Source organism: Equus asinus, chromosome 3 (assembly GCF_041296235.1).
Source record: "Equus asinus isolate D_3611 breed Donkey chromosome 3, EquAss-T2T_v2, whole genome shotgun sequence".
Taxonomy (NCBI): Eukaryota; Metazoa; Chordata; class Mammalia; order Perissodactyla; family Equidae; genus Equus; species Equus asinus.
This window is the reverse complement of record NC_091792.1, coordinates 143,255,692-143,283,633: the sequence shown is the minus strand read 5'-3', so window position 1 is coordinate 143,283,633 and position 27,942 is coordinate 143,255,692. Positions and strand designations below refer to the sequence as shown.

Below are 27,942 nucleotides of genomic sequence, written 5' to 3'. Positions count from 1 at the left end.
GAAGATTGGCACAGATGTTAGCTCAGGGCCAATCTTCCTCACCAAGATAATAATAATAATAATAATAATAATAATGCATATATTTAAAATTCATAGACATATTGATATATCTTAAAACAAGAGGAGATTTCAATCGTTTTTTTATATGAGAGGTTATTTAAAATTACAAGTGAATTTTTAGTCTATTCTTTTTGGTTGTCTACATTTTCTACCATGTTTCTACCATGAACATAAATAACACTAAGAATAAAAATACACACACATAAACATAAAAAGGTAATTTAAAAAAAAACTGCAGTAAGTCCATATGAAGGCTGTATTATCAACATTTTTAAACATAGAATCTCAGAATTTGCAACTCTGAGTGTGCTTGGGAATTTTTTTGGCATTAGTCTAAATTAAAAATCCAGACCTTATTGTTACTACATCATACCCATGCAGCGGGTAGCCAGAGGCAACTCCAATTCCTGTTAAACAGTAGGAAGGGTTCTTACTAGAGACGGCTCTTCTGCCTCCTGAGGCGGAGGGGTGCCGTCAGGCATGGAGGAAGGACTAGCCTCATTCTCAGTGGTCACATCTCCATCTGTCAGTGCATCAAATGAGGGCAATCCGTCTTCATCCACAGGGAGACTGTCCAGTGTCTCTGTGAGGACTGCTAGCAAGTTTGCCTCATTCTCTTCATCTATCTTCTGTAAAAACAGAACACAGCAAGAGAAGATGTGAGTGAGTTGACATTGGGAGATGAGTAACATAATTGATCAGCATAGACTGAGCATGTTTAACCAAATAAGTAAACTATACATGAAATTTTTAATAGAAAGATCATGTCTTCCTCAAATTCCAAATTCACTTTTGGTCTGAATCACACGATTAATTAATACCGCCACTGTATCAGTTTCTGATTGTCAAGTTGTCCAATTTAGCAATTTATTATGTCAGTGCTTAATACTGCTGTATATGATTCTGTCTTGTTCACAGTTGTTTTCCACATGTTTGTGTCTTGTTTCCCCAACTAAAAAAGAAGATTTAGAGAACCTCAGGGCTTGAGAGAATTTTAACCATCATCTATTTCATCTTCAGATATAGTGTTTCAATCTCCTGTACAGCATACCCGTTGAAATGTTTAGATAATCCTCTGTTTGAACACCACCAGAAACTGAAACTATACCAAGAGAAACCATCTACTTTCACAGTTTCAATTATAATCTCATCACTGAACACTCCACAGTCATTTATCTCTCTCCCTGACATCTCTCCCAACTTTAGTCATAAATCTATAAGTTTCAACTGGACGTTTCCACCTGATAATAGCTTCCTCATCTCCAAAACCCAAATTTATGAGCTTTTACAACAAAACTGCTTTTTCTCTTGACTTTCCAAGCGTGGGTAACAACTCTTCAGACCTAAACTCTGGAACTACCTTGAGTCTTTATCTGGTCAGTCATCACGTAGAGTCTTACTTTGTGAGGTCTATTAAATGCATTCATTTCTTGTGGCCAAGGGTACTATTCTTAGTGATGCAAGATTATTTCTAATGGGGGCTGTTGCAAACATAGTCTGACTCGTTTTCCCATCTCCCACATTCATTGCCACCAACACAGCCTCGGAAAGCTAACCTTCAGTTATTCATTCCACAAATATTTCTGAGCACCTACTCTATGCTAGGGTCATACTAAGTGTTGGAGATACAAAGAGAAACGAGACAAAACTCCATCCCTCCAACAAACCTCAAGTGGAAGGGAAGAACCTGTAAACAAGTTATTGTAAAAGATAATGTTTATTTCAGCATTCTGTACAAAAACTTTCAAGATCTCCCAAACTGGAGCTTATGCACCTTGTTTATAGGGCAATGTGTTATATTCTATGCACCTGAGCAACCAGTGGCAATGCTGGGCATACAGTATAAAGAGTCATTGATTACTTGCTGAATAATATTCATTGATCTGCATTTATTTCCTAGAATATATGTTGTGTAGATCACTTTCTTTTCCTTCTTTTAGCACTTCACACTGTTTGTCCAACTTGACCTGCTTCATAAGTCTTTTTTTTTTTAGGTTCTGTACGCTATGACATGAACAATACTGGCTAAATTATTCCACATGGATTCTATTACCAAATGCACCTCAGCTGCTGACATCTAATGAAGCCAGCAGTGCCCACACTTCGTTTCTCTCTAGCACTGAACTCCAGTTAATTGACCTGACAAAATTACAAGAATCACAGAATAAGACAGCTAATCAGAAAATCAAATTGTATTACTAGAGAAATTAGGCAGACCTTTATCACGTATACATTCTATTTTCACATAAAAATTGTTTTTCCTCATTACTGATGAGTCTCCATTCAGAAGTAAAACTACAGACTTTTCTCTTGGATTCAAGAGGCCAAGAAGAGCCATCTGTACTCATGGAAGACTTTGCTCAGCACTTTTTATATTTGCATAATGCACCTCCCCGATGCCCCTGACTTGACCTTATGAGTCAAGTGGTTTTGGGCACACAGAGTAGAGTGACAATTGTATGAGTTTTAAGGCTCTAATGCAGAAGGTAAATTCTAATCAGAAGGAGTGAAATGTTAACTTCAAAGTGGCACCATTTCCTTCCATAAACTGACTGATTTTTAAAAATCCAAACAGCTCAATTCAATCGCAAAACCTTATGAGCATTTCCCTTCCCCTCGATTCTTCTGGACCATGTCCATGCAATCTTAATAATAAAAATACTCAGAGGATTTTCCCTTATTTTCTGACCGGGATCATAATCTGGTATCCAAATATTCCAATCTTTCCATTTTTATTTTAATTTCGATTTCCCCACACACCAAAAACTGAATTCAAGTTATTAAATGGTTCTGAAAAAATATTATTTTTAAATGAAATATATATACTTTTAAATAATCTCAAAACCATGAAATTTACATCAATATAAATATCTCCATCTCAGGCACACACATGCATGCTCACAGACAGACACACACACACACACACACTTTTATTTTTCCAGGTATCCCAATTTTCAGAAGGGCTTATTTTACTGAAATTCAAAAATAGCTCAAGAAAAATAGTTAAGAATGTTTACCAATAAATGAGTAATTTTGTTTACTCCGATTTAAGTTTTGTGTTTGGCTTTCCAGCAATACTACAAGCCTCTATTTGCTTTCAATCACACAATACAATAGCGTCTTAGTTCTATCCCAAGTGTAAACAAACTACAATAATTCCAATCAAGTCAAAGTGCCAAAGAACACTTAAATTAACTAGTTCTCTCCAATTTCTTTAATAAGCCTGGGTGAATGTACACCGAATACAATGGCAGAAATATTGGAGCTTGATAATGTCATAATTAATTTACAAGATCTAATGAAATCATCAACTATTTAAATTCTTCTCTCTATTGGAGCCACAGGGGGAGGGTTTTGGGGATGGGAGATTGGAAAAGTGTGTATGTATGTGTGTGTGTGTGTTTTGTGTTTGTGTGTTTTGGTATGTGGGTAGGACAGGCTGGTATTCAACCAGTATGGACCAGTAGGGCTGTAATCATTATTTACAGTCAGTGTCCGTTAGAAATGATTATTAAACCTTTTTATGATCATCCTTGCATGTGGGTGACTCAGAGAGGTGCTCCAAGACTGTATGTTTTAGCAAAGTTGTTCTTGAATTAAGGAAGAAAAGAACATTATTACTTCAAATTCTCTGTGTTTTCTTTAATCAAAAAAGACTGAGAAGAAAGTTTGATATTTACTGATGACACGTCTGTGTTGAAGCTCACCAGATATTTCCATATCTAAAGTTGAGTGGACACTGCCCCTCACTGTGGCAATTTCAATTAGTTTAGCATGAGTTTCAACAATCAAACGCCCCAGCAATGGCAATGGATGTGACAAAAAAGACTGCGTTGAACAATTAATGTCACTTTCCATTATTGCTTCAGTCCCAATTTACAGAGCAAATAAATCAAAGTCGCCGCGGATGAAGCACACTAGCCTAGGCACACATGTCTGCTCACAGGTGACAGGCTCTGGAAACACACCAGTCAGTAAAACGACATTGCAAGATAACCTTTCAAAGACTTGCCTCAGATACTGCTTTCTAATTGTTTGAAATTATTGTCCCTACAAAAATATATTTAGTAGCACCAAATAAGTTAAAAAAAAAAAAGGGTAAGAAAAGTAGAGAGATGAGAAAGAGAGAGCAGATCACCAATTGGGTGGTGATCTACAGCTACACAAAGTAGAAACCAGGCGAACAGGCATTGCAGGAGAGCTCTGTGGCCATCAAGCAGCATTTGCCATGGTGGGTTTCAACCTTGGGCTCTCCTTACACATGCAAATCGGCTGCTATTCTCCCAACCTACACAAAGGTCCCTGTGACTGGAACACTTCATTCTCTAAGGGCTCTCCAGGAATAAAGAAGGCACATCCACAAAAACTCACTCGTGATGTAAAGAATTTCTAGTGGCAGATGATACACATGCATGTATACTAACAACCCCAAATCAAGAATGTGCGACATTTTTAAAACAACGCTATGTTATTAATTAATGATAGTTCAGAACAGTCAACAAAATCAGAAGGTTCATTACTGCTCTTTGGGACTGCTGGGCCCTATATGACCTGCACTAAGGGTGATATAATTCAAAAGGTCCATTGAAGGAAGGTAGATTCTGCCCCTTTAGGTGCCCAGAGTCATCTCAAGATTGAAATTTGGGATCCAGTATACAAAATCTGGGCTTTCTTCCTTTGTGAGCAGTTGGCAAAAGGATCTTCCAATTGGTTACACATGGTGGGGCAGACAGTGCATTCAACTCCCCCAACTGCGCTTGGGGAGTGAATAAATCCACTAAATTAAGGAGAAGATAAGGGACTCTGAGATGCTAACTGACACCTGAAGGGAGAAACGCAGAGTGAAAACTGCATGTGGTATCCCAAAGATTTTTAAACGCAGGCTATTATGGAAGGACCATGCCCTGCTTATGATAGTAATTTTTTCCACATCTTGTAGAATTGCAATTATACTCTCTGTCCCCAGATTCCCACACTCGCTTGATCTCTGTTTGATAAAAATAGTTTAATAGCCATTTAATCACAGCTTCATTATCTTAGCTCTCTTAATGCGAATTAGGCCAGGAGAATTCTTGCCTCCTCATTATTCAAATCATCAATAAAAAGGAAACAGTGGGGTCTTCTTATCATTCATTAATCAGTTTCAGTACCTTAGGTACTGTTTACTCAGAGATCAATCTGTGTGAGAGGTCACTTAACCTCTCTGAGCCTCTACTTTTTTCCATATAAAATTTCAGGTTATTATCTGCCTAATTCCTATTACAGAACTTTTCTGCACTCATGATTTATAGGAAGAAAGAAAGAGTTGTTGATAAAGGCCTGAGAATTCGTCAAGAAGGTGCTCCATAGACATTTCCAGGGTGTACGCCCATCATCTTGATTACCCATATTTGAATTTTGTTCTTTGAGCACGATCTACCGCTGACTTTTAGCACTGGGCCAGCTTCCTCCCAATACCCAGCATGTCATGGGCTTCCTCCTTGCCCCATCCTGCTGATTTGGAAGCAGCTAACGAAGACAAAATTAACTCCTACTTTAAGTGAGGCCTAATTAGGAAGGGAAATCTGCTAGAGTAACATCTGGTAATGTATTCTGAAGCCAAATATAAATGACATTTTTGGATTATCCACTATTTTGGATTATCTGTTCCACTAGACCCCACCAGGAATTGAAATAAATAAATGAGAAAGCAACTTTTATGACAGACTCAGGGGTTCAAACAAGGAACATCAGTGATCAAAAGAGTCCCTTTCCTGAGTCTCTATAGGTGAAGCTCTGTACCTCTCTTTTACACACAAAAAGGCAAAAAAGTTTGCATGTACAAATTTTGGTTTTAATGTATAAAGTTTGATTCAAGATTTGCAAGAAGCTGAATTCAAAATAAACAAATTATTTTCCTAAAATGAATTTAAAAAAAATTCAGATTAGACCACTGAAATAGAATTTGATATTCTAGCTTTTGGGTTTAAACTATTTTCATGAGGACAGATACCACTTCCCCGATTGTTTGCTGCACATGTCTGCTCCGAGTGGTCTGAGCCCTTGCTGAAGAGGTTGTTAAATATTTTGAATACCCACTTTCAAACAATGCTTTCTCTTTTCTCTCTTTCTTCTCTTTCTCTTGTTGAATGCTCTACAATCTGTGTGGTTTTTCTTGCTTGTCTCATACCCAGGCGTGGATACCAACGGCATGTCTGCCTACCTTCTCACATCCCCAAAGAAAATGGGCAAAACCCCCACATGACGCTTCCTAAAGGCTGCTCACTCCTACCCAATTCAATGGGAAGGGTTTCTACAATAACCTGCAAACTTTTTGTTTAGCATATGGAATAAAGGGCTTTGAAAATGGGATGGGCTTTTGAAGATAGAAAAAAAAATGACAAGAAATATCAAGTATACATGTGCAACAGAGAAATAATCAAGGCAATAAAGACCACCTTACATTCCATCACACACTTCTTATAAAAAATACTTCTGTTATCTCTTCATTTCTTACAAATGACCTAAGAGTTTGCTTATTCCCCTGTTACTCCCAGGAGAGAAAATATGAGTACATTATGTGACACTGTACTTGTTGTGTCAGATGCCATAGTTGCTGGAATTCAAGGTTGTACTGACATAGTGGCTAATAGAAAGAACACAAATTTTAAATTCACTATCTCTGTAACTCCCCAAAGACATATAGGCTACTTAAAATATCATGAGTGTAAATGTGTCTATACATACAATGCCACTCCAATACACACAAGTTTGCATCTCAGTACACACATTTAAAACAAGATCTATGTACATGTGCAGCTCAGTCTTTTGAATGTATTCTCACACATTCAGTTGCAGTTGACTATATAAGTGTGTAATCAGCACACGAATTCTTCCTCCTAGTTATCCACTCTAAATGAGAAAAGCAATGATCAAAAACTGAAGATAATTGGGGCCTGCCCAGTGACACAGAGGTTAAGTTTCCACATTCCACTTCGGCAGCCTGGACTTCACCAATTTGGATCCTGGGTGCAGACCTACACACGTTTTGTCAAGCCATGCTGTGGCAGGCGTCCCACATATAAAATAGAGGAAGATGGGCATGGATGTTAGCTCAGGGCCAGTCTTCCTCAGCAAAAAGAGGAGGATTGGTGGCAAATGTTAGCTCAGGGCTAATCTTCCTCAAAAAAAAAAAGAGAAAGAAGAAAGACTGAAGATAATTCCTGCAAAAATAAAATGAGAAACAAGTGGAAGTAAATACAAGCAAAACTGAAGAATTCCCTCCATAGATATATTTACACCTCTGGGAGTCCATTTAATTCTTGTTAGTACTTATGTATCTATTTAAGCATGCATAAAATGTATGTTCACATGTGTACTTGGGTGCCGTTTAACTTATTAGCTTGTGTCACACACTCATGACTTAGTAAGCATGCACTGAACATGTGGAATTCGCTATCCTGAAGAGGTTACATGAGCCAAAAGTGTAAATACAGAGGTTCAAGAGAAAGGCTTAAGAAAATCCTGGTTGATACTCTCAAAATGAGCTATTTCGGCAGGTGGGGGTGGGGAAAGGGAGATGTTTCACGTCTGTTTCCTACAACACGAAGAGGAAGTAACTGAGTTGTGCCACCAAACAGGAGGCTTCATAGACCTGTAAAAGTCAGCAAGGCATTCCATTTGTCCTTAAGTTTAAATGAAGAGAGAAACTGGGCACTGGAAAGAACACCAGACTGGAAGTCAAGAGAATTGATCCTAGTCCCATTTGTGCCACTAGCTAGCTGCGTGTCCTGAAGTGAAACAACTCAACTCTGGCTGCACTGCACATGCTAGAATAACTTTATGGGCTCCTAACCGGCTTCCCTGTTTTCACCCCTGCCACCCCATCCCAATAGTCCATTCTCAACCCAGAATTCCAAGTGATCCTGATAAAACCTAAGTCATACCTTGGCCCTCTTTTGACCAAGCCTTCCATGGCTTCCCAAATCTCTAAGAGTAAAAGCCAAATCCCAAGAGTGACCTACTAGCCTAAGATCACCATATAATTTATCATCCAAGCCAGAATACTTTGGGGGGGAGGGGAGTACTCTAAATAATCAATGACTCAGGGGTTAACCCAGACTATTGCAGGCCAACTGAGATGTATAGTTGGTTGCCCTATATGAGACCTACACCGTCTGACCCTGTCAACACCCCAATTTATCTGTCTGAATCCTTTCCAAACACTCAGACCTCCTCACTAGTCCACACAAATGCCAGGCATTCTCCTGCCCCAAGGCCTTTGCATCTGCTGTTTCCTCTTTCCAGATGGCCACACGGCTTGCCCCTTCATCCCTTCCTCTACTCAAATGTCACCTTCTCAGTGAGACCTTCCCAACTACTCTAGACACATTCTAGCCTCCTTCCTGGTTTATTTTTCGCTTTGACACTTATCTCTATACCTCAATATATATTTTACTGACTTATCTTGTTCACAGTCTATCTAAAATGGAAACACTGTGATACTTAGTAGTGTCTATTAAGGTACTTGGCATATAGTAAATGCTTAATGAAAATGAATAAAAATAATAACTAAAAAGTATAACCAGTCTTAAGTGACTTTCCATTCTCCTTTTGTCATTGTCGTTGTTTGCTCTGTAATTCCCACCTCTTCCCACCCTTAGTAGATTTGTCTTCTTAATAATGTTTATCATATGCTATGATTTAAAATTAGCTTGCATTCATTTCTCATACAACAGCTGATAGGCCAGGAAAGCAGCCAAAGTGTTCTTGGTGGGAAAGAAGGGAATAGGAACAGCAACAAGTACAGAGAGGCTAATGCTGAAATTAGCCCCAAAGTACCGAATCTGTAAGAGTCAATGTAAGGTCCATCTTTTGTAAAGGAAGGGGTTGGGACGGGTCTTGTAAATGCAGAGATTTACTCACATCAACTCTGGGACGATCCTGGAATGCATCGTCAAGCAATTAATTTGCAAATATCTCCAAAGAGCCAAAATGGTTTGTGAAGAGAAAATCATGCCAGACCACCTTACTCTCTGTCCACGCAGCAGCATCAGGCTCATGAATCAAGAGAAAACAATTGATATAATCTATCTGGACTAGACTGAGCTTCTTCATTTCATACTGTATAACACACTTACCTACAAAGCCAGAAATAAATATTAGTCTTAGCCAGAGGTTTTTTCAAACTGTGCTCCAAGGCACCCTGAACATCAGTACAGTTACTCTAAGGATTGATTATAAATATAGTAGTGTATGATATATTTTATGTATTTATATAATTGAACTCATATTCCAAGATAACTAATTTGTTTTTTGAAAACAACATGCACGCTCAGATGTTTGCTATCTTATCACAAACACAGTAGAGACCACCACTGCATTAACCTGCCAAGCTGAATCATTTTGTGTTGGTCTAAGGATTAAAAAATATCTCAAGAAGTGAGAGTAAGCAGTTTAAAACCTGGAGCCATTTACAAATACTCATTTCTATGAAGCAGGATTTTCTCAATCTTCTTCGGTCAAAACAAAGTACAGAAGAATCCATTGCTAAAATTGGTTTATCGGTCATTTTAAACCCAACTTTACTTTTTTTCTGTTCATTTAAATAGTGTCATAGTTCTCTCAGATAAATGTTATTTTAATTTTAAAAAATAGTAAATAGGAGCTGACCTTTACTGAGTGCTTCCTATGTGTCTGGTGCTGAGTTAATTTCTTTACATGACTTATTTCATCTAAACCCCCCATTAATCCTATTATTAGCCCCAAATGCACAGAGTTAATGACAAGCACAGTTAGATATCAAACTAGATATATGTGATAAAAACTCGCTCTCACTCCCTTTCTTTATATGTTGGAATTTTATGGAAGAGAATATTAGAACAAAAACGAGAGTGGGCCTCGGCTAGTCTAACCTACATTCATCTCAGAGGATACAAAATGAGTTGAAAGGCATATCAGTTAATTATCAACAGGTAAGAACTCAGGTGGGGAAATGCAGTTACAGCCCATGAAGCAGCACTGGCCTTCCACTGAGAAAGAGGATGTTGCTTTGACATCGCTTCTCACTATTTACTGCTGGCCCAGTGTTAGCGTGTAGCCAATCTCTAGTCCTATTGATTGTGACTTGCTCTTCTGCTAGAATGTTCTTTCCTTTCCCCTTCATTTGTTTATATCCTATCCCTATCTCAAGGCCTACTTCAAGTGTCTTCTTTTTAATGGCATATTTTTCAACAAATCCAGCTTATACTGGTATCCTCAAGTCCCTAAAGTCTTTACAAGAATAACCTGGATCCCTGGATGGACATACAGATTTTTGGGCCCCATAAGAGACCACAAAATCAAAATCTCTCGGGGCCAGTCCAGTGGCACAGCAGTTAAGTTCGCATGCTTCACTTCTGCAGTCCAGGGTTTGCTGGTATGAGTCCCAAGCACAGACCTATGTGCCACTTAGCAAGCCATGCTGTGGCAGGTGTCCCACATATAAAATGGAGGAATATGGGTGCAGATTAGTTAGCTCAGGGCCAGTCTTCCTCAGCAAAAAGAGGAGGATTGGCGGCAGATGTTAGCTCAGGGCTGGTCTTCCTCGGTGGGGGGAGAGGGAATCTCTACTTCAGAGTTTCTCAACTTTGACAATATTGATATTTTGGGCTAGATAATTCTTTGCCCCGGGGGGTCTGTCCTGTGCATTTTCTTTTTTTTAAAGATTGGCACCTGAGCTAACATCTGTTGCCAATCTTATTTATTGTTTTCCTATTCTTCTCCCTACAGCACCCCCAGCATATAGCTGTATATCCTAGTTGTGTAGGCCCTTCTAGTTCTAACTATGTGGGATGCATGGCTTGATAAGCGGTGCCATGTCTGCGCCCAGGATCTGAACTGACGAAACCCTGGTCCGCCAAAGCAGAGCACGTAAACCTAACCATTCGGCCATGGGGCTAGCCCCTGTCCTAGGCATTTTAAGATGTTTTGCAGCATCCCTGGCCTCTACCCATTAGATGCCAGTGGCACCTCCCAAGTTATGGCAACCAAAAATGTCTCCAGATATTATCAAATATTTTCCACAAAGCAAAACTGTCTCCAATTGAGAATGGTTGCCCCAGAGAAACCGTCCAGGATTCTGCAGTTTTGATAAGCATCCCAAGTGAATCTGATGACCATGCAAGTTTGGCTAAGTTGCTGTTTTGTGGCTGTTGAATAGTGTATAAATCAAGTTGGAATTTATGATTCCATGTATGCTAGATTTATCACCTCACATATGCAATTCCAGAAGCCCTTAATAGACATTAATAATGTATTTTTTTACTTATTCTGTGTGAATTTTTATTCCCAATATCTTGCATTAACATGCCCAGATGTTTACAGTCTATGCTTCCTTGTTGATTACAACTTATTGGTTGTTTACTCCCTGAATTTCTTTTTGATTAGTCCTATGGCATTTCACTCTTTCTATTGCCATTCATTCTCCTCTTTCTTCAACATTTTCTGACCATCACCATTATCATAAAGTTCATTTTGGTTTTTTAGTCTATTTGGTAGCACAGACTACATGCTAAATGATTTCTGAGGATTTTCTTCTATATACTTTTGGGGAGTTCTTAAACATTTCTTCTTAAGATTTTTTAAAGCTCAAAAAGGGCATAAAATCCTTTTAAGATTTTTAAGTCCTTATGAAAGAGGCAGTGAGGCAAAATACAGACTCTGAAGTTAGACTGCCTGAGTTTGGATCCTGAGTTCATGACTTACAAGGTGTGTGACCTTCAGCAACTTACCTAACCTCTCTGTGTCTCAGATTTCGTGTCTGAGAAGTGTGTTATAGTAATAAGACTTACAATGTAGGGAAATTTTGAGAATTAACTGAGTTAATCCATGCCAACTGTGTAGAACAGCACTTGGTAGATAGTGAGGACGTATGTTTGCTATTATTAATATTATCATCGTTATATTATTGTCCTCATGCACTAGATTGAGTTCAAAATAAGTGAAACAAAATATGGATTCGTTGAAAAAAATCCCATAATGGAACATTTAAAGTAGACTTTGAGGTAGGGATAGGATATGAACAAACGAAGAGGAAAGGGAAGAACATTCTTCCCTTTATAAGAGAAGCCCATACAATATAGAGATTTTAGGTGTTTTATTAAAATTATTGAATATGTGAATGCTTAGGAAATCTTACAATTTGTATAAAAGTCATTGTCTATTTGTTACTTGTTAAGGTTGATATGTTGGAATTAACAGGCATGGCTTGACATAATCACTAGCTGCTTGTATGCTGATTTCGTGGCGTGATCACCAGGAATCCACACCAAGCTGAACTATGATATCTACACTTGACACATCCACCACTCGTGCTCACACATGCAGACCTATACCATATTTGTGTGCATTTACAGATACATACATATTTATTACTTACACATATTTGAGTGCCTACTCGGGGCAATAATCTGTTTTCTAGGAACTTAATTTTAGTTTGGTGGAGAGAACGGCAGATAATAAACAAATGAGCCCCTTCCTAAAATAGACAGATAGAGAGAGATGGATAGAATATAAACACATACACAAATACATACATATATATGTAGAGAGAGAGAAAGAATATAAAGTTTATAGAGTACATACATATATATACTCATGGAGAGAGAATATATATATAAATGCAGAGAGAAAGTTTATATATAGAATAAGAGGATATATTTGGAATATACATATATAGAGAAAGAGGAAAAAATAGCATATATGTATATAGGTATATGTATATAACATATTTGATAGCATAAATATATGATTTTATATATATATACACATACACACACATACACACAAACACACAGATAGTATTTGAAGTAGTAAGCCATAGTAATTGAAAAAGGAATGTCTAAGCAAAGAAAGGAACGAGTGCAAAGGCCCTGAGATGAGAACTTACAATAAGTAAGACAAATTTTTCACAGTTTAAATACGGATATAAGTGGGAGGGAGGTGATATTGAAAATATTTAGCAAACATTACACATGAGCATTGATCAATGAGAACAGCAGCATGAGCACTTCGGAAAGGAGGCCTCCTGTAAGTGACTCATAAAGTTTTATGGTTGCAAATTAGCAGGTTATATTAACCCTGGGTACAAGCAACGTTTTTTAGACTGACTCTGTAAGAAATGTTCTGTAGTAATTTCCCACTGCAACCAATAAATTCTCTATAAGATAGTACATTTTCTGCCCAAAAGAAGTACTTAGAAGGCACCATCCCAGAGGCCAATGCTATTTGTTCATAAAGACTTAGCCCCACAAGATAGGTGTGCAAACCGTGCAGCAGCAGATTCCTGGCACCAGGATCTACACGGTACATTAAGGTTGGGGACGCCAAGACACGGGCAATGTCAAGTGATCCAATTACTGCAATATTCTGGCAATAGTGTTAAAATGAGAGAAAACTGTCTCAAGGTGGTTAGAAGCTATTCAGAGGCAAGGCTGTCCTCTCTGTGGGGCCAGTAGGGTGAAGGAAATCAAAGTGTGCTTCCTGGTAAGCTTCTGTGCTGCTCCTGGCCCTCCCTCCATGAGAAAGCCTGGAATTGGGTCTCAGAATCCTTGAACAACTTCCATTTTCCACTAAAGTGTTCTGCACAGAGTAACCGGTTGTCAATAAATACTTGCCAAATAAAAACAATATGAGAAATTCATCTTCTCAAGGACTTTGTATCTAAGTGTTCCACGTGGGTTTAGGTTTCCAAAGCATCTGAGTGAGTCTGCAATCTCCTAGGATGTAGAGACTGAGCTTCTTTTAATGCCAGACTGAGTGCACCCCTTGTGAAGAATCTTTATAGAGATGACAAAGTACCTCATGCTGAATCAGTTCTGGATGCAGAATCATTCATAATTATCAGTGATTTATAAGCATATGCGGTAAGCACACACAGTAGGGTAGCATTTGACATCCAGTTAGACAAAGTGACTAAGAACACCAAAGGGGACATTTTTTAAAGTGACCTTGATAACTAGATGAAAAAAGCATATGTGCCTATAACGTCACAGAAAAAGACAAGAGAAGTACAAACAAAACTGGACAAAAATTCAAAAGTTACAGAACGACTAAAGGAGAAAACAAATCAGTTAACAATAAATAGGCTCACATAACGATAGGGTGTAGTAACAGAAATACGGAATAGTAAGAGCTAAACTGAGTCAACTCATCCAACTGTGTGATTTTGGAGATGAGAAGACTAGCGCCCAAAGGGTTAAACAGACTTTCTCAAGGTCAAGTAGCAACTGATGGAAAGCTGGATTTGTCTGGAGCCTACGGACTCCTTAGTTCTTCTACTATCTCACGTTACTTCCCAGGAGAACAAGAGAAAATAATGGCAAAGAATATTTCTCTTACACTTACTATTTTTCTTCTTGAGGTCTCAATGTTGTTTAAAATACTGCGAATGGGAAGTGCCCAGTTCAGACCACTATAGAAATACTGGATTGTAATTAAATTCCGTGTCTGTGATTTTCAATAGATCATAAGTTTCCTGGGAATAGGAATCACGATTTATGCATCAAACCAAGTGCCGAAAATGTTAACAAATATTTATTGAGTACCTACTATGTACCAGGAATTTTTGACACTGGGGATATGAATAAAATAATTAAAAAGGAACAAAATAATTAAATGTCCCTGCCCTCACAGAGCATATTCTAGCAAGAGAAGACAGATGATTAACAAAATAAATGACTGTAAGTGAGAATAAACAATTGTCAGGAGTAAATGAATGGATAAAGCAATAAGAACTTTACTTTTATTTAAGGAAAGCCAAATATTTTTAAAAATCAGATTTATTTATTAAACAGGGCAAGAATATTTCTCTTGGAAAAGATTTCATACTGGGGTAACTTAGAAACACTTAAATATCTAAAACTGTTGAAAATATCACTCTTAGCACAAAAACTTGACTCAAAGAAAACTTCCTGCTGACTTTCTTTTACACAAAGTGAAAGGTGCCTGTAAAGCTATGAGTCTCAACTTTGGCATACATTAGAATCACGTGAACGTTTAAAAAGAATTTATGTTCCTACCCGCCTCCCCAGAGCAATTAAATCTGTGTCTCTGGAGGTGGGAGTTAGTATTTTTAAAAGCTCCCCTGCCAGGATTTTAACAGGAACCAGAACTGAGAATTAATCCTATAAAGGACTGAATGGTAGAGCCTTTGAAGGAAGGTGAAAAGATTTGCTATGATCTATCTTCTGGTCTTTCCCATCAGTGCAGACCAGCATCCCACATCGAGAAGCCTCAACCCCTCACGTGGTCCACAGATGCTGATGCTTCATCTTCATCCAGTGCATATCACGTCTGGCCCCTTTACTGGGGGTCTTTCTTTCCTGAGTCCCAGTTCTCGCCTCAATTACCCACTCTAACTAGCTGCTGGGAACTTGGACCTTTGAACCCCTTGGTTAGTTCCTATCAGTATCTTTCTCCAGGTCTGGACACTTCTTCAATACCCATAAGTCCCTGAAATAGATTTTTTTGGCATATGGCAGGGACACCCCCCCCAGACAGGAGCCTTACTGCTATGACTGCTGCCACCAGATCAGATCTCTATTAAAAAAAAGTCATCACAGATCACATTAGCGTGGCCTCTGACCATAGGTTGGGCAGCCTATGAAAGCTTGAGTTTAAAGTTAAAAAGATGTCCAAGAGAACCCATATAGTGACATGCTACATCCATGAAAATGATGATTTATGTATATTATTAAAGTGAAGCAGACTCATTAAATATTGTTAAGTCAGTCAAGAAAATTAGCAAATAGCACTTGTTCAGCCCATGATCTATGCGTGTTTACTGGGAAACATCTGAAAGAATAAACGCCAAAACATTACAAGAAAATGAGACTTCAGATGACTTTAATTCACTTTGTTTCTTTCCTAATCTTTCTGTACTGAACATTTTTTGTATTTATAAAATAAAAATAAAAAGCATGTGCAGTGCATGATAACAAGGGACGAGAGAAAAAGCTTAAGTGCGACAAAATAATCAAGACCAGTCCGTGTCTACGCCACTTTGTCACCCTGGCTTAGAATCTGCCTTCTTTGAGCCTTAATTTTCTCATCTGTAAAATGGCAGCAGGGAAACATGCCATGGTTATCCCCTGAGGTTATTAGAAGTAAAAATAGCATAATATTTATGTGATTTAGGAAGAATTAAGAAGCATTACACAAAAATGTAGTGCTAAATATATGTGTATTTCAGATAAAATCATTCAAACAATATTTGCTAAATTTGTACTATATTTATATAGTTGAATAAATTTATTTCCTCCTCATAACACCTCACAACATCAAGCAGACTATAACAACCTGTATAAGAACAATGATAGAATTCATCTGAGACTGTGGCAAAGCCATGAAAGGGGACAACAAACCATTCTGACGCCCTCTCCCTGGAGTCCTCAGTGCCCTACTTGACATCAATAGTTGTAGACAAACTCTCCAGGTCTGTTTGTTTAGATGATGTCAGCCAGCTGTAATCTATTAGGGGTGAAAGATCTGACGCTATCAACTAAGGGTGGCCCTGGAGTAGATTCTTTTACCGCCAGGCACAATATGACAACATCAGGCTTTAGCAATTGACAGCAAAAGAGTTCTGTGCCTTTACAGCGTCAATTGCTGCTCAATTTGTCCCTGGAAGAGCCTTCAGTAGTTCAATATTCCTGAAACATTAACCCAAGGGCTCTCACTTGCTTCTATTCCTATTGATTATCACGTCCACTGTGAATGTTTCCAAAGGAGTAGTCAAGATCTTACGGGATCTGGCCTTAGAAGAATGGAGTTCAGTCCTAATTCAGTCACATACTAGCCTGTGTCCTTGGAGAAGGCACTTGGGCCGTGTGACCTCAGGGCCATCAACTGTAAAATGGAGATAGCTGCTTCACAACATTTTGGTAAGGATAAAATGAGATATTGGGCATAAAAGCCACCATAAAACACTAAGTATTTCCTACTATTTCTCTAATGAGGTTCCTTTTTAAAAAGCATTTTCAAAATGCTACCTTGTCCATAAAAGCACAAAACTTAAGACGGAAGCCTAAGAAACCCTATGTAACAAGAATTTAATCTACTACCTGAGATGAGCCATTTCACAATCTTTACCCCTGATTAGATAGCCTTTCTACTTACATAACAAATTGGGTTTAGTAACTGATAAAACTTTACAGATATTGGGCCCCGTGGCCTACTGGTTAAGTTCAGTTCACATGCTCCACTTTGGCAGCCCTGGGTTTGCTGGTTCGGATCCTGGGCACAGACCTACACACTGCTCATCAAGTCATGCTGTGGCAGCATCCTACACAGAAGAACTATAACGACCTACAGCTAAGATATACAACTATGTACTTTGGGAGCTTTCAGAAGACAAGAAAAAAAAGAGGAAGATTGGCAACAGATGTTAGCTCAGGGCCAATCTCCCCCAACCCCTCCAAAAAAAACACTTTACAGATATTGCCTTCAATTTGGAATAGCTGAACTAGGACAAAAATATCATTAAAAAAATCAAGTACCACTGAATCACAGAAAATATAGACAGGAGACATATACAGGGAAAAGAAAAGCTTATTGTGTTTGAACATGATAAAGAGAAGAAATAATTAATTCATCTTACTTAAAAATAAGACCAGGTAAAACAGACTTTTCAGTAAATATATCATGTATTTTACTTAAATTCTTTATAATAACCTAAAAAAAAGAAAATATCTCAGATATTTAAGCTCCTTGAAGTCTACAGCCATGTTTTATTTGGCTTTATTCATTCATTCTTTCTTTTATTCACTTGTAGATTCAGAAAACATTTTTTGGATGTCAGGTGTCTGAGGCACACAACAATGATTCTAAAAGACACAGTCTCTGTCCTCATGATGTTTACCGCATCCTAGCTGCCCAGTAGTCATTGGTATATTATATAATATAATTATTTAAATGTTGAATGAAAGAAAAAATAGACTAAATAATGAAAACATGGAGAAAAAGAAAAAAAAATCCAAGAAAAGGGAATTAGAAGGAGAATGAAGAATCCATAATTTTATCATCACTGTTAGTTGGAAACGAAATACTCTTTTCATATTATATTCTTCATTTGGGCTGCGGGCTTCAGAAAATAATTACTATCTTTGAAGTGTGAATTAAAGTTTTAATCACCAAACACAACTCTTCAACTGCTCTTTATTCTTAAACGTTGCCAAGATCTTTTTTGGGGAGCTATAGCCATAATAAAACATTAGAGGAGAACCAAGATCTTTTTTTGAGTTTCTGTGTCAGTGATCAGAGTATTACTGCCATAAAGGCCCAATAAAATCAAACCACAATCAACCAGGGAACTAAAAGGTAAACTCCTGTTTTGGCAGAAACTGTCCATTTCTGTAAAGTACAAGCATGACAGCAAGATATAGTTTCTTTCTAGTAAATACGACAATGGCTACCTGCTTTTCAATGATTACGTCTTTAATCTTAAGAAAAACAAGGTTGCTCTAAAATCAAACTTATTTCAAGATAAAGGGCAAATGAAAAATATCTAGGTTGATAAATAAAAAAGAATAATGGTTTTTGAGCTCTTTCTGTGTGCTAAGGAGGTTTTTAAGCACGTTGCACATACTATCTCCTTTTATGTGCATAATAATCCTCCGAAAAAGCTATTATATCACTCTTTTACAGATAGAGACTGAGGCTTAAGGAGGTTAAGAAACTGGCCTAATGTTAACATAACAAACAGAGCAGAGTGGAAATCTGAGCCCGAGTTCCTCCTGTCTTCCACGTCCCTGACTTTTCCAGAACATTTTTCCAGTGGCAGAATTCACAGGTGTGAATTTAAACAATTTTTAACTTCATTTTCAAGATCTCTTGGGGAAAAAACAGCTCACTAAATATTCTTCTAGAAAAAAAAGGTCACATGTTTCATTGCTTCTAATGAGTTGTTGCAGTTCAGAAGTTTCCATTACATTCTGACAATTAAGTTGCTAATAAACTGAGGAACCACTAATTGACTTATCCATCTCACAAATTCAAGGCCCAGCTAGCACCCTAGAACACAATTTCCACCACTGGACCAAAAATCATTCCCATTTTGCAATCCATTTAGTGATTCGATTTGATTTGGGTAAATTGTGTATTGTTTCTGTGCTTGACATGAAGTTCTGAATGGGAATGTGCACTCTCACGTGCTCACACACATATTAGTAACAATGTGCTGCACTGCTGCTGACTACACTATCAAAATCAACAATAAGATATCGTTATTCTGGGGCCAAAGTAACGGTTGTGGACCCAATATAAAAAATTTATGGTGATTGAAACCACAGAATCTTAGGAAATGCAGTCAATTTCATAGAGTATCAAAAGGTCACTCTATTCAATTTATACTTGAGGCTGAGCACAATATTGAAAAAAACACGTGAAAGCAAATGATCTTATCAGTTGTCCAGGATTCAACATCTATTGACTGTATAAGCTAATTTACTGATTACCAAATAAATGCATTACCTGTGTTGAGCTTCGCATTTGGCTCACCAAGTTCTTGGAAAGAACTTAACACTGTGAAAGCATTACTAAATATGTCAACATTACCATATTAACTGCTCTGTTCAAGCTTCAGGAAGAATGAACTTCTTTGGTTCCATGTTCCACTTGTTACACTAAAGGTTCTCAGAAATTTTGCTATCTGCTCAAATTCTTGCTGTATGATTTCTCTTACAGGGGCTATTTAAAACCAAGAACATTAAGTATACTAAATCTGGTCCTTCTCAAACAATAATGTGCACACATATCACCTGATGATGTTGGTAAAAGGCAGGCTCTGATTCAGAGAGTCTGGGGTGCAGCCTGAGATTCTGAACCTCTAACCACCTCCCGGATGATGTTCACGTTGCTGGTCCACTGACCACAGTTTGAGTAGCAAGACTCCGGTTTTCTTTATCAGCACAGCACATTTTCTCTAGTACTTGCCCCCATCATGCAGGGCAGAAAAACTCTGTTTAATTACAACTAATCCTCACCAGCAAAAACAACATTTTGAATTGACTTAGATTTTTATATCATTTCACTCATTCTAGCTCAGGTTGTAAATTGGAGCTCTTCGGGCCAGAACTAGCCCAAGTATATGTTTTGTTTGGCTAACATGGTATTTGTCTACCAAAGATTTTAAACACTATTAGGTTAGTTAATAATATTTATTAAATTGGAATTTTTCATCTGAAATTTCTTTTTTCAAAAGAAATCAGAAGATTTGAGGAGCAGCACCTCGCTTTACACAGGGGATGTCTTCTCTGGCTTTCCACTCTCTCTTTCCTCTTTATAGTCCTGACATTGACTTTCCATGGCCATCCTCACCATATTTTTCATTGTCATTGGAGTCACTCTGATCTTCCTTTTTTTTTTTTCCATTTTCCTACATCCCTGTTATGGTATCTCTGATGTAAAATGCTTTTCCAATTGTTTTTTTCCTCATAGAAATCCTAAGTGTGGCTTAAGATCCTGTTTGATTTTTCCTGTTCCATTAAATATTTCTTAAGCACACTAACTTAACTCTTTTAAAGCGTTGTAGCACGTCATACCATATTTCATGCTTATCGTAGGAAGCCTGGTTTTTATCTTTTCATAAACGCATTTTTATCAGCCTTTATCTATAGTGAAATAGATATGGACAAGATCCATGACTCAGATAAGTGTGTGTGTGTCTGTGTGTGCACGTACACGCATGCATTTGTACACCCTATTACCTCAACTTTCAACTACATCGTCACGGTCCTCAGGGAATTTACAATGCGTCGTGGTATTTTCAGGTTAACAGGATGAGCCACATGAAGCAATTACCAACAAAATTATTTGCTGATTTTATTCTGGAACTCTGATAGATCTCTTTTCACAGGTGTTCCTTTTTGCGTAAGGGATTTGTAAAGGATTTTTTTTTAAGCATTTAGGACTTAGCATATTAGTTTTCTATGTTAGAAGAAGGTTTTGGTTATAGAAAGCAAAGACACAGTCAAAACTTTTAACTACTTAAAACTTCATAAAAGGCAAGCACAGAGAGAGGGGATCATTTTTAGTGGAAGAAACTCTAAAACATCTCTTAGAGTGGGGAAACTGAGGGGCATGAAAGAAGGAAAGGTGGTACAGAAAATTCAGCATAAAAGTAATATTTATGTTAGGATCATAATACTTCATATGCTCTACTACAATGGGCCAAATTATTATTATTTACTAAATAGGTGATTTGCTAAGTTACATCTACTATGGTCCCTTCGAAAAAATGCCACACCATGAAGTAGCTAAGCGTACAGGAGCTGGAGTTAGACCATGTGGGCGTGAATCTTAGCCCTGCCACTTACCAGAATTGGGGACCTACGGTAAGCTCCTGAAGTTCTTGGGGACTCAGTTCCCCATCTGTAGTGAAGACAATTATAAAATATCTGCCTCAAGGTTGTTGTAAAGTTTAAACGAATTAAAACATGTCAAGTGCTTAGAATACTGCCTGGCACATAGACGCCTTCAATAGAAAATAATTATTACTAAATGTTATTTTTGTTACCCTCAATGAGTTTATAATCTAGTCAAGTAAGTGAGACAGGAACAGTGAAAATATAACTAATTCCAAAATGTCATGTGTATGACAAGCGTCGGATAAGTCATTCAGATACTGAGGGTTAGTTCTGAGAAGGGAGAATCATTTTTAGTTTTAAATAACGTTGCCAAGAATCTAGGAAGGGGATTTCTTATCAAGTCATAGAATTTTTAGCATAGTTACATTATTTTGGTCATGGATATTTCTTCAACAACTATCACAAAATAGATCTCTCTAATGTTTAGGTGTGTTAAGATATCTAGGTTTTTCCCTCTGACCTGGAGCATGAAGGCACATCGTGAACACATCTAGACTTCACATAAAACTTGATTACTGACCTATCCAATTACAAGAAACGCATACTTCCAAGGGCCTCCCAACTTGTCTGGCCCTACAGAGAGACCATACAGTCAAATATTTCCACAGGTTGGCAAAGAAACATAGCTTGAGAGAAGAAAAGCAAAAGAACTATAAACGAAGATGCCCTTGTCCCACAAAGATGAGTTTTATTTTCATTTATTTTTTTAACAATTTATTTACCTTTTATTCAAATGTAGGAGTAGTTTTATTTTATTTACATATTTTGTGATTATAAACCCAGTAAAGTCAGAAGCATGTATGCAAGTCAGGAGTGATCTAAAATTAAAATGGAAAGTCACAATTGGAAAAAAGATATGATTTCATTGATATTAATTATATAATAGAAACCTATCAACTTCATATAAAAAGTTTCACATATTGGCATTTACCAACAAAAAAAATAGCAATACATATTTTTGCTATCATTTACACCCTTTAGCTCATTATCCGAATGTCAATAATAAAGATTCGTTTTAATACTGATAATATGCATTGTGCTAAAATGTTTGACTGAAAGGCAGGACTCACTTTGAAAAATGTTTAATTGTGTGCATTTCTGAGGGAGGAATGTGCTGTTTATTTTTGCATTCTGAGTATCAAATAAAGCAGATAGTGAATCCCAGACGGATGAATGAGTAAATGAGAAGAGGAAAAGGAGAAGGAAGAGAAAGAAAGGGCTTACTTGAAAATGAAATAAGTTCGAATATTTTACCAGCCTCTTTAAGCGATCTTCCCAGCACTGCCACTCTCCATTTCTCATTGCTTTATTTGAACCTACCACCTAGCACTCAAGACAAACAACACTTAACATTAGGTATCTTTTAAAGTACCTGTCTTTTCTTCCAAATAGATGGTGACGTGGAACATAGTAGGCACTCAAAAAGCACTTGTCAAATATAAAGAAGGGTCGAGTTAAATGGAAGCTCCTTTAGGACAAGCAAGTACCTACTTATGCTTGATGGTTCTCAAAATACCTAGCATTGTGTCTTTGCACAATGTACTCCAAAAATAACTTCAGATTTATTTGATTCCTTATTCATTCAACATATACTTAATAAGAACTTATTGTACTTCAGATACAGAGTTAGGTAGTGGAACTGTGTTAGCAAAACTCACAGCTCCGCCCCTCAAATAGCTTCCCTTCCAGTGAGAGAGGCAGAGTAGATTACAAACAGACTGAGAAAGCATGGGGGAAAATATAACTGCTATAGGGCATGCAGTAGATGCACCTAGATGTCTTGATACCAGAGGGAGATAGTCTAGGAGAAGTGATATAGAAGGGGGAGTCAGGATGATAATAAGGAATTAGGTAAGCCAAGAGATCAATAAAGAGATATGCTACATCAAAACAAAATGATATAGCTTACACATAGAAAAACCCCAAGTGTCACCAGACTTGGCATATAGTAGAGGTTCAATAAATCGTCATTGAATAACTGAATAATTATGCAAATATTATGTTATGGGAACCATCTGACATTAACTACCCGAACCAAAGTAAAGCATGGTATTTGCAAATTTGTTGCAATAGTAATAATATAAAACAAAAAACACATATATCCCCTAACCCCACCCCAAATTGCTCACGTGAGATATATTGGAGCTTACCACTTTTCCAGAATGTGCTACTACAACCGTAAAGAAAATCAAGCAGCAGTTGTTGAAAATGCCAAATGCTGAACTTTTGCAACCAGTACTCTGAGCGAGCATTCTCTATGCTGATATTTTCTGTAGTGTAGGCCACTGCTTCCTGGTTTCCACTTACCCTGGACTCATTAGTCATCGCAAACCTCATTGACTAAACGTGGTTCATTTTAACATATAAAATGCCTTTGCTTGTTGGCTCTCATCAGCCACATCAGAGTGAGGCCCGGGCAGCGCTCAAAGCTGCAGGGCACTCTGAGAAGTCACACTGTGGCTGCTTGTCTTCCCTCCAAAGGTTACATTTCATGACAGAGATTAAACATCTTGCCCATTCTAGGATTGCTTTTGAAAATTATGCACTAACGATGGCCACTCAAGCAAGTAGCTTAGTCATTTCCCTTTGGCCTCTGTCTAGCACTTCCCAATTTGGTCATTTCTTCAACAAATATTTTTTATTTGCACACTATGTGCTAGAACCATGCAAGTGCAGGGTACAGTGGTGAATAAAAGAGACATGGCCCCTCCCTCATAGAATTTACCTTGGATTAAAGGTATACATTGGATACACATTAGGAAGCCAGTAAGCAAAGCCCCCCTGCCCCCTCATCACTGAGGGGCTGGCCCAGAGCCCACGGGCAGGCTGTCAGACACTCCCTCCCCGGAATTTGAATCTTGTCCAGAATTCTCTTGCAGTTTTGTTCCCAAGGACACTTCTGGTTTTACAGAGCTATCCAGGAAGTTCCGGATATTGAATGTTCCTACAAATTGCCATTTATTGACTACCAATTATGTACAAGCATTGAACTCTGCACTTCCCTTACATTATTTCTACATATATTATTTGAACATTTGTAAAAACTGCAAAGACTGATGTTTCTTGGCAAAGACACATAAATGATTTCTCAGGGATAGCAAATACATGTGATTATAGAACTTAGTAATGTAATGTATCCCTCCATATTCCCAGAGCTAGTACACCACTGGGATCACAGAAGATGCTCATCACTGATGCTCCATACATGTTTCTGGAATTTGGGGATCACTATGAAAGGCAATGACAGCATAATGTCAAATGCCAATAAGATGCACAGACCACAAGATGGAGAACTCACCTTTGGCAAATAATGTCAGAGGCAAAGTTTCACAAAATGTTTTTAGTGTGTATATATATATACATGTCTATGAATATGTATTTATATTTTAAAGGCATAAATAATTAAAATATCAGCACTATTTTCAATTCACAGAATTTCAGAGGCTAGCCGCTGGGTGGTAGAATTCCCACTGTTTATCTGGGAGAAAGAATCCCATTCCTTTCCTTAATGTCAAGCACTTGATGCTAACAAGACCGTCTCACTTCCTTTAAGGCCCAATAGATTTTATGTGTTCTTTCTTGACTGACCAGTATGCTTGTAACAGCACCACAATTTCTTTTTACAAAATTATCCTTTCTCCACTAGATACACACTGAGAATCAGAAAGCAAAAGACTCACACTTTGCTCACCACCCAGGGGCTGGTCCAGAATCCAGGGGAAACCTACTGACATTTGAATTGTTTTCAGAATCCTCTTGCAGCTTTGTTCCAAAGGATCTAAACCCAGTCCATACCCTCTCATCAATTCCATCAGCCCCTGACATCCTTCTGCTCTTCTGCTTGAGGAAGTTAGAGATGATTCTATTTTATTTTTATTCTGTTGTTTGCAATCAAAAATCTCTAAATTATAAATCTCAACTACGATAGCTAAATTCTGAATGGTTTCCAAGGAGCAGAATGATTCTTGGAAAAGCAAAGACTTTGTTAACATTACATTTACTATCTCTATAGATACACTGTTGGATGAAAGGCAAATATCCAGCTATTTATAGACTTTGTATTCATTTTGTCAAAAAATATTTATTCCAATACCCACTATGTTCCAGGCACTGTGCAAAAACACTTTCGACGCATTATCTCAATTAATCTTAACAACCACCCACCCAGGAGAACATAAGTTCCAAGAGGGCAGGATTTTTTATTCCCTTGTTCACTCCTGAATCCCGAATGTCTAGCAGATTTTTCACATGTAATAAGTGATCAGTAAATGTTTTCTGAAAGAATGATTAACCTTATGAGGCAGGCATTATTATATGAGAAAAGAAAGTGAGACTCGAAGATGTTAAGTAAAGCGTATCCAGGTTCCACAGCAAGTAAGTGGTGGACTAGGATTTAAAACCCAAGCTTGTCTGACTCCAGGGCCCCATCTCCCAAACATCTTGCTGTGCCTTCAGGTTCTTGGGATACAGAGAAGAAAAAGTGTTGCTGACGTCCAGGAGCTTGGGCAAGCCCCTCTGATTTCCGGTTTCTTCATTGGGAAGTGGAGATATAGCCTTCCTTTGGTTTTTGTAAGCTTTTGATAGTCCCTTTGATCATATTGAAAATGCCATGTAGAGATAATATATTAAAATTGAGGGAAAGAATTCCCGTTGCTCACTTGTGGATTGGTAAGCCTCTTAATTCTGAGTTCCCCACTGCAAAACATTTGCTTTCCAGTCCTTTTAGGAAGGGAGGAAGAATTAGTGAAAGTTGTATGGACTAACTCTGTGAGTAGAAATATAAATATAAAGTATACAAATATATAATTATATAAACATAAATCATGTAAATTTAAGTTATAAATTTATAGTTATCCTTTATAAGATAAATTATAAATATAAATTAAGGTAACATATAAATATAGATTTGTATAAATAAATATAGTTATAAATATAAATTAAGATATTTTTATAATAACTTTTAATATCAGTGCACTCCAGTACACTGTTCAAATGAATTATCCACTCAATGGACTTCCCAGAGAATTAAGTCATACTAGGAGACTGCTCAAGCATCATATGATAAACAATTCTTCCTTGGGTTGCCTCTGTTAATTAGGGAAGAGTGGCATTGCTTAAAATGCCAATCCCAAAGTCAGACCAAGACAAGGCTCAACTCAGAGATCATGCAAAAAGACGGTCAACACAGAGCCACTGGTGAGCAATTTTAGATGTGATCTTTGACTTGTCCAATTAGCTCTAGTCGGCCTGCATGCTGAGAGTGAAGGGAGAGGTACCTTTAGGATCTTTTAGCAAAGGAAAGAGAAAAGATGTGTTCAAAGAAGTAGGAAGAAAATTAGGAGACTCCAAAGAAGAACATTAACAAAAACTAAAACATTTAAAATAAAATGCTAAGGGAGCAAAGAATTTCATTACACGCTGGTCAAGGGGAAATAGTCAAATAGCACAGAAAATTCCAGAAGAATGGGGACCCGATAAAAGGCTCTTTATACTAGACAATCAAGAATTCCCTGATGGTATTGGAGGAAGCACCGTTAAACTCAAGAGTGGGGGAGTAGATATGATAATATTGCCTCTTTATAATCCTTCGAAAAATAAATGGAAATATGAGTATTAAAGCAAGAAGAAAAAGTGGAACAAGAAAAAAATTCTAAAAGGTCGAGGAATTCTAAATAAAGAGTAAAAAGAGATGCAGGAAAAGATAAGGGTCAGAATCCAAATAGTGGTGTGTGGAGGGCATTGGCTACCATTGGCTTGTACCCTGCCTGATCATATTCACCTATTGCCCATTCTTAGCCATCATGAGAAGACCAGGTGCCCTGGAAAAACAATAATGCCAGGTAAGACTAGTTGCATTCTTGGATATTTATCTTTATCCCAACAGCAGTATAACTGTCACCATAATACCCTGATCAATAATTTGCTACCCAAACCAGAACACTCTGACCTTTAAACACAACGTATTTCAAAGGAAGGGCAGGAACACATAACAGTCCTTTCTCAGTGTGCTGCAATGGGCGTGGTTGTGAGCACTCTCATGTTTAGACAGCAATAAAACACTGTTTTGTAAACGTACCCAGAAATGCAAAATGGGCACCACTTTATCTTAAACATCAATGCACAAAAACCTGTATTATTCGAAACAAAGAACGAACCAGCTGAAATGGAATCATCAGCCTAACCCAAGATTTTGATACAGTCACCACACCCAGCCTGGCAGCTACTCAACAGATCTTGTTACTCAGGTAATTCTTCTAGTCCCCTCAAAATATTTCCAGGAAGGGTTAGATCACAGGCTAAATGCCATTCACACTTTCATTCATTAGGCAGTGCTGAGTACCTTTTGTGTACAGAATTTTGAACTAGGAACCGAAGAACTGATAGGAGAACACAGGAACTAAAAGAAATAAAAATCATCATCCCTACTTATAAATTACCTGACGAAATAACACCCAGTCTTGTGATGTGTATTTATTACGCTCCTATTAGGTGCAAGGCA

At 37.7% G+C, this 27,942-nt stretch overlaps 1 protein-coding gene across 9 annotated transcripts in view; it reads right to left on the bottom strand.

The window, feature by feature from the left end:
* Positions 1 to 27,942, bottom strand: part of PPARGC1A (PPARG coactivator 1 alpha) — a 608,512-nt gene that overhangs the window by 39,002 nt on the left and 541,568 nt on the right. For all 9 annotated transcript variants that reach the window (XM_044767642.2, XM_070506131.1, XM_070506132.1 and 6 more), the window contains one exon: positions 495 to 689. In XM_044767642.2, the coding sequence (XP_044623577.1) occupies positions 495 to 689 (195 nt within the window). The remainder of the gene's footprint in view (positions 1 to 494; positions 690 to 27,942) is intronic.